The 8,465-nt window shown below is 40.2% G+C and overlaps 1 protein-coding gene across 1 annotated transcript in view; it reads left to right on the top strand.

The window, feature by feature from the left end:
- UTP25 (UTP25 small subunit processor component) overlaps positions 1-8,124 on the top strand; it is a 36,011-nt gene extending 27,887 nt beyond the window's left edge. Inside the window, exon 12 of the mRNA XM_007952977.2 lies at positions 7,881-8,124. Coding sequence (XP_007951168.1) covers positions 7,881-8,124 — 244 coding nt within the window. The remainder of the gene's footprint in view (positions 1-7,880) is intronic.
- The last annotated feature ends 341 nt before the right edge of the window (positions 8,125-8,465 follow it).

Below are 8,465 nucleotides of genomic sequence, written 5' to 3'. Positions count from 1 at the left end.
TTCCTTTGCCCTTCCAATGTGTTATCTATTTCTGACAATTTAGTATAAATCTTCTGGATTTCTGTCTGTAGATTTAGAATCATTTCTAATTTTTCATTTATTTTGTCATTTTGTTCCTGTATTTTCTTCCAAAATTCTTTTAGTGTTTTGTTTGTGTTTTCCTTGGTCTATCTCTCAGTCCTCTGAAAATACCTAAAGATAATTCTTTTGAATTCTTTATCAGAGAGTTCCAATACTGCTGCTTCCTCAGGGATGTGTTCTGGGTCTGTATCCTGCTCTCTTGTTTCTACTACTTTATCTTGCTTCTTTGTGTTGACTGTGATGGTCTGTTTTCTCCAAGACATCGTGATGTTGTTGTATTTAGATCTCTGTTAACTGTTTGTGAAGAGCAGCCAAGGGTGATTCAGGCTTTTCTTGGAGGTTGTTTATTGTTGGCCCGTTGGTGGAGAAGGAAGTGGTGGCTCTCATTCAGTAAGTGAAGCTGCAGAAGGTGTGGATGTAATTGTGTCATAAGAGAACTGTTGCTGTCTTCTACTCAGTTAGACAAAAATAACAATTGAGTAACCATCAACAAAGTAAAAGCCCATGGACAAAAAATACACTGTGTAATCACACAGGAATGGTAACCAAAAAAAGAAACAAGGGAAAAAGGAGAAAAAGAAAAAAAAAAACCCTGCAGTATCTGGGGAGAGGGCAATAAAAGAAAAAAAGGTAGAGAAGGAGAATAATGAAGAAAAAAATGGGAAAAACACAAAAAGATAAACAAGGAATGGGGTTAGCGATGAGAAAGAAAAAAAATTGCCACAATGAATAGGGAAAAGAAAAACTGAAACCTAGAACCTGGGAGCGGAAGAATAAAGAATAATAGTGAAAAGAACAAAAGTAATAATAATAATTGTAGTTTTAAAACAGGCAAAAACAAACAAACTAAAAAACAGAAAAAAAAAGAAAAAATGGGCAGGGCAGCGCACCCAGGCTCCGTCCGAGCACACAGACTGGGGTGGAATTCTTGCCGGCCCAGAAAGTGGGTGGCAGTGAGGGATGATCACATGTCCGTTCACCAAGGGGGTGTGGGGTATAAGAGTAACAAGGAGAATGTCACAACTTTCCAGTCGTCCGGGTCTGAAATGTCCTTGGGGTTCTTGGCAAGTTGAGGCTGTTCTTAAGTCCCTGGAATCTGGGAGAACACTGTCACTTTAAATATCCAGAATGGTCAAGCTGCTTGTAAACATTCAAAATGGCTGTTCCTTCCAGAGAGGAGAAAGTCCACAGCTCAGCCCACCTTCCTCTTCATTGCTTCTGCTTTTATTCCCCAGCCACTGGAGCAGTCCTCTGTGCAGTCTCTGGCTAGCAGGGCCAATTTTTAGGTTAATTCTTAAGTCCTACCACCCCTCGGCAATATCCTAGCTGTCTGTGCCATCAGGATCGCTGCCAGACTGCAGCTCCATATGTCTTCTTTTTTGGTGTTTAATGCAAATTTTTCTGCTAGTTGGACTTTAGTCCACTTCTATGTTCTTCCCTTCAAGGCTCATGGGTCCAGGATTATCTTCTGTATCTATGTTAATTGATTCCCCTTTTCTTTGTTTAAGAGGGTCTGTGCAGTCTTTCTGCATATTCCACCGTCTTACCGGAGCTTTCAGGATTCTTTCTTTGTCTTTTTTTTTTTTTTTTTGGTGAGTTTGATGATGATATGTCTTGGTGATTTTCTTTTGGGGTCTATTCTGTTTGGCTTTCATTTGACCTCTTGAATGGATGTATTCTCATATTTCATTGTATTAGGGAAATTCTCTTCCTGTTCTGGAATTCCAATTACACATAAGTTATTCCTTTTGATGGTATCCCACATGAAACTTAGGCTTTCTTCTTTTTATTTTTTTTTCTGACTGATCTTTTTTCAAAGAAGTATTGAGGTATTTGTCTTCAGTCTCACTAATTCTGTCTTCCATTGATTCAGTTTTACTCCTTTGCCCTTTCAATGTATTATCTATTTCTGAAGATTTAGTATTAATCTTCTGGATTTCTATCTGTAGATTTTGTAGATTTAGTATTAATCTTCTGGATTTCTATCTGTAGATTTTGTAGCATTTCTAATTTTTCATTTATTTTGTCATTTTGTTGTTGTAGTGTCTTCTGAAATTGTTCAAGGATTTGGTCTGTGTTTTCTTTAACTTTGTCAGGGTTTTCCTTAGTCTTTCAATCTGTTGAAGTACCTAAATATAATTCTTTTTATTTCCTTATCACTGAGTTTCAATGCTGCTTCTTCCTCCAGGATGTGTTCTGGTTCTGTATCTTGGTCTCTTGTTTTTACTACTTTATCTTGCTTCTTTGTGTGGACTGTGATGGTATGTTGTCTCTTAGACATTGTGATGTTTTTGTGTTTATATTTAATTGGTGATTGTATGTTGGATTGATTCGCCCAAGATTTTCATTTTCTTTCTTTTGTTTGGATGTATCTCAGTAAGCAGGGTACTGTGCTTCTCTTTTCGCTAGTTGGCAACACTTAAGCACATACCACTTGTCTCCTTTCCATTCGTTAGCCTCCTGTATGTCTGTGCTGTCCTGGGCAAGTAGAGCCTATTCTTCGTTCCCTGGAATATTAATGAACACTGTCACTTTAAATATCCAGAATGGCCACTGCTTGTAAATTATTCAAAATGTCTGCACCCTCCAGACAGCTGAAAGTCCACAGCTCAGTTTGTCTCCTTCTTTGCTACTTTTCTTTTTATCCATAACCTACCAGTGTAGTTGTCCATGCAGCCCTTGGTGAGCAGGGCTAATTTTTATATTAATTCTCCAGTCCTAATACCACTTGGAAATACTCAAACTGTCCGTGCCTTCAGGATAGCTGACAGTCCGCAGCTACATTTCTCTCCTTATTCACTGTTTTTATTCAGGTTCTTCTAATAGTTGGTGTTTAATCTACGTCTCTATTCTTCCTGTCAAAGCTCCGGGCTCCAGAATTATCTTCTATATCTGTGCCAATTTGTTTGTCTTTGTTGAAGAGGGTCTGTGTAGTTTGTCTGCCTGTTCCACCATCTTACCGGAAGTCTCAACTTTGACACTTTTTTAAAGAGTTCAACCTGGTTTCCTATGGGATGTCCCACAGTCCATATTTGTTTTATGGTTTCCTTATTATTTAGATCAATGGTTCCCAAACTTTGCTGTACATTAGAATGCCTCTTGGGAGCTTTAAAAAATCCAGATGCTCAGGTTGCGCTCTGTGCCAATAAATCAAAATGTCTGGAGATGTGGGCCAAGCATAGATATTTTAAAAAGGGGAAGAGTGGTGATTCCAGTGTGGAAAAAAGTTTGGGAACCACTGATTGAGATTTCCAAACAGTTGTTTTGATACAAATTCTAAATAAAGGATATTATGTGCTTTCCACTGAATCTCTCAAGGGGCACCTAGTGCCAGTTTGTCCAGGTTTTGGTGATGCAGAATTTATTCTCTTGGTCAAGGTGGCTCTGCTACATCTCTCCATCTAAAGGGATTTTTTCTCATAATTAATAAGTAATCTCTGTGGGTGTACATCACATACTTTTTAATGATTACATTGTATGGCTATATAATTAACCCATTTTTTTTAATGGTCATATAGATTTTTTATTTTCTGGTATTACATACAATAATGTATGTCCTTATACATACATTTTGATGGTATCATTGCCTAATTATTTTCTTAGCATGCACTTTGAGTAGAAAACCTGTTTGCTCAAAAGGCTGTACACAACCAAAAATTTGATCCATTGCCACTTATTTGTTCCTTCCCATCTTTTCTATATCTTCTTCCAAAAAGTACACACAGGTAATAATTTATACTCCATAGGCAGTGTGTGAAAATGATCCATTGTTGCAAAAACCCTGCAAGTCAAATTGTTGCCAGTGACTTGATAGGTAAGATTTTATTGTTTTAATGTCTTTTTTTTTTTTCCTTGTTTATGTTTATGTTCCTTGTAATTTTTGATTGAATGCCTAACAGTGTAGAGACTAAGGGAAAGGGTACTTACACCCAGAAATGGGTGCACATTCTCCTCTGTCAGGTTACTAGTGTGGAAGTTGAGTCAGATATTGAGCTGGGTTTGTATTTTGTTGCTGCTGTAGTTACCTTCCATATATTACAGACTCCAAATTCCTCCACTGGACAGTGGGGTTAGTATGGGAAGTTTAGTGGGTTTAGGTGGAAGGCTTTTCTTGGTGTTCTTGATCTTTTCTCAGTTCTCAGCAAGCCCTGTACACCTGTGACACAGAGGTGGATCTCTCTCCACACTCTTGTTCCTTCCCCAGCATCAGGCTTTTGTTGCTTGTTACTCCTTCCCAAGCTTGGGGTAGAGGTGGGGGGTACTTCTCCTGATCAAGTTTAGGCAGGTTTTGTTCATTCTAGGCTTTGGAGGTGGGACTTTTTAGGGCTCCTTCCCCTGTACCCCCTCCATGGCAGCCAAACTGTACCTTGTGTATGTGGGAGTGTTGGTGGAAGAGTGTTTCCTGCCTCCACCCAATGGTGATAGATCTCTACTTGTATCATTGAAGGATCTTTGGCTGAAAAGGTTTACTGCCCTTTTCCCAAGGGCAGAGTGCTCTTGGTTTTAACTGGGCACAAGTCTCATGGCATGTTGGGTCAGGGGTTTACCGCCCTGCCTTGGGGGCAGATGGCTTTTGCTTTTGCTCATCTTCCTCCCACTAGCCATTTAACTTTGTCTGGGAATGAAGGCAACAGTATGTTTCTGCCCCGCTGTCAGTGATTCCAGGCTTTTGCTTCAGTTTTAAGAGATGAATAAGGAGGTGGGTAGGGTTTCATGTCTCTGCACCACTAAGGAGGGCTTTCTCAAGTCTGTCTTTCCTCCATCTTCTCCACAGCTTCTGGTGGAGGCCCATGGAAAAGACTTTGTGAGTGAATGTGAACTACAGACAGTCCAGGGCTCCCAGGGATTCTGAACTGTCACACTGGCCGACACTTGCCCTTTAAGAATTTGTTAAATGTATAGCTCTTTCCTTCGTACTTGCTTTTTGGGAGCTGCTCACTTCCTTCCATGCTCTGTTGAAGGTGAGGTAGTTTGTGTGTGCTGTCTTTCTTCAGGGAGCTCTGGTAGCATAGTGCCTAAGGCATTTGACTGCTAACCAGAAGGCTGGCAGTTCAAACCCACCAGCTGCTCCTCGGATGGAAGGTTGGGCACTCTACTTCTGTAGTGACACCGCCTCTGGAATTCAGCCAGCTGTGAGCTGAAACTGCCTCATATGGGCTCACAAATGGTGTTGCAGGTCTCTTCCCAGTGCTCTGCTCAGTAACACCACATTGGTAGTTTGACATTGGCCATTGTAGGAGTATTTGTATCATAGAAATTGGCAAATGCTTCAAATCAGCAGCCGTTTGTCCTCACTGAGAATAGGTTGTTATTCAACATACACCAGCACCCCACTGAATTCAGTTCACTGGATTGCCCCAGACATCAGCTCTTTGGGCACAAAAAAAAGAATAGTTTTGTGTATTACCCAGCTTTTTCTTGTTGTTAGCATAGGAATGATAATCTCTTTAATTTTTTACATACTAATCAAAAGCAGAACTCCTAATGTGTTTTTTTGTTTGTTTGTTTGTTTGTTTTGATAAATAGTGAGTAGATGATTTTATTCAAGTTAATTAGGCATTAGAATTCCTTCTTATGGAGAGGTGATACTGAAAGATGAACCAAGTAATAGATTGCAGCTATTATAGTTTGGAAGAGAAGGGTCTCTAGAGAGATCAGCATCAGCCATGGGATAAAAAAAGAAAGCTTATCCTCTATAGATAAATTCTCTGGGGAAAATAAAATTCTCCTACATTGATAATGTAGGAGAGAGTCTTAACAGGAAAAATCAGAACCTCATGGATGTATAAAATCTTTGTTACAGAGTACCAGAGGGTATGCTTGACCTCAACCCCAACCATATGGTGAATCCCTAGGGTCTGCACCCCTATCCCACCACCGTGCAGCACTGTGCAGCAGAGAGGAGGTGGAAATGCAGAAGCTGTTGCAACTAATTGCTTTCCCATAATGCTTAATGGGTCCTTAGGCAGGATTTTGTAAATGGATGAACTTGAGACATCTGCCATGGAGTTAACATGTCTGCAGTGACAAGAAAAGACTAATGGGAATGCATTTACAGTTTATGCAGTTTATTTTATGTACTTCATCAGACCTCCTGTCCATTACAGAACATTCTGTTTTGCCTGATTATAATAAAGATAAGGAGCCTTGGTGGTGCAGTGATCACACACTCAGCTGCTAACCTAAAGGTCTACAGTTTGAACTCCACAGGAGAAAGATGTGGCAATCTGCTGTTATACAGATTACAGCATTGGAAGTGCTATGGGGCACTTCTTCTCTGTCCTATAGAGACGCTATGAGTCAGAATCAACTTGACAGCAATGGGTTTGGTTGATTTTATAATAAGGATAATGTTCCATTGTAATGACCCACTTCTTAAATTTTCTATGACAGATTTTTAATCCTGGTCCACTGTTCTTTCCCACCCTACCTCAGCCTACCCAGAATAAGCTCAAGAAATGCAAATTTATCTTATTATCTTAAGCCAAACATTAGGAAAGCAAGTAAGTTGGCACAAAAATCAGCTCTTGTGACAAGATTGTAGTCACTTCTTGGTCACAGCCAGCTACCCAGAAGGACCGAGTAGTTGAACCTGTGAGCTCAGGACCATAGTCACAGGGGACATCAAGCTCAATTGGCATAACATACTACACAAAACATTGTTCCACCTCCTACTTTGGTGAGTAGTGACTGGGATCTTAAAAGCTTGCAAGCAGCCATCTATATGCAATGATGGGTCTCCTCATCCAGAGCAAAGAAGAATGAAGAAAAACAAAGATTTGTGGAAATAATTAGTCCTAGCAACTGGCACACCATGCGATTCTCAGCCTATACAACTATGAGACCAGAGTAACTAGATGGTGCCTGGCTACTACTGTCAACCACTCAGAGGGGGATCTTTGTAGGAGATCCTGGATAGAGAGGGAGAACAATGTGGAACAAAACTCAAAATCATTTGGGGGCGAAAAAAAAAGCAGACCAGGTTTGCTGGTCCAATAGAGCCTGATGGAACCACTGAGACTTGATCCCTGGCTTCCCTTCAGATCTCGAATTGAACTCACACCTGTGGCTTCCAGCCAAATAAAAGATAGGCATAAGAGTTGAATATGTACCTGAGGTAGATACATCCCTTGGAGAGAACAATCATGGGAGAAAGAAGGGCTGTTTATGCATAGGGAGACAGTTCAAGGGGCAGGAGTGCATGGAGGGATGGACACAGGAAAGAGGTAACTATTGGAAGGAAGTGGGAGGGAAGGTGTTATATTGGGATAAATTGTCAATATCATCAGACAAAGTGTAAGTGAACTGTTGTATGGAAAGTGAATTTGCTCTGTAAACTTTCACCCAAATCACAATTAGAAAAAAGTTTCTAAAATCAGCCCTTGAGGCTCAAGTTGGCACAAAAATCAACTCTCCAGGCTCAAGTTAGAATGTTGTTTTGTTTGGTGACATCAAGTCAGTTTCCAACTCATAGTGACTCCATGTGACAGAGTAAAACTGCCTCCCCTATGGTTTTCTAAGGTGTAATCCCCAAGGAAGAAAATCATCAGGTCTTTCTCCTGTGGAACTGCTGGGTAGGTTTGAACCACCAACCTTTCCATTAGCAGTGAGCGCTGAATCATTGTACCACCAGGGTTCCTTAGAATATCCTTTGGCTTATCTGTTATTTGTGCTACTGTTTTCTTCCATTAGCATGAAGCAGCCAGAGTGAACTCAGCCTCTGTAGAACTCTTAGGTCACTTTTCCACAAAATCATTTCTCAAGTGGTTATATCCTCTCCATCTCTCCCATTCTGACAGGTATACAATAAAAGGCATTAGGAACCTGATTTTCTATGAACTGCCAACATACCCCCATTTCTACAGTGAAATTTGTAACATGCTAAGAGCCACCATCAGAGGAGAGGAAGCCACATGGACCTGCACTGTTCTCTACTGCAAGTACGATGCCCAAAGGCTAGCTGCTGTGGTTGGTGTGGAGCGGGCAGCACAGATGCTGCAGTCCATAAAGAACGTCCACCTCTTTATTACTGGAGAAAAATGAAACTTTATTGGACCGGATACAGCATTGACATGATACATAATGCTCGATTCTGTGCCCTTTGGACCCAATTCTGATGATTAATACAAGAATTGAATTGATTAAAAAATAATAATAATAAAAGACACCAGGCAGTGTCAGTGTTACATTTACTTCTTTTCAGGTCATATGTTCTGGCAAGTTAAATGTAAGCCAAATTTCAGTAAATCACATGTTTTAAAGTCAAGAAGAGGCTAGAAGGACTCTAAGACGTTAATGGAAGAAACTTCTGTTTATGAATCTTTTTGTGAGCTATAAATTCTTTTATTATGATTTCACCTGACAGTTTCTTAAAATAAGGTGTA

This window comes from Orycteropus afer, unplaced genomic scaffold (assembly GCF_000298275.1).
Source record: "Orycteropus afer afer isolate SDZICR_OR568_19922 unplaced genomic scaffold, OryAfe1.0 scaffold00013, whole genome shotgun sequence".
In the NCBI taxonomy this organism is placed as follows: Eukaryota; Metazoa; Chordata; class Mammalia; order Tubulidentata; family Orycteropodidae; genus Orycteropus; species Orycteropus afer.
Note: the sequence above shows the minus strand (reverse complement) of the source record. Positions and strands in the feature narration are given on the sequence as shown.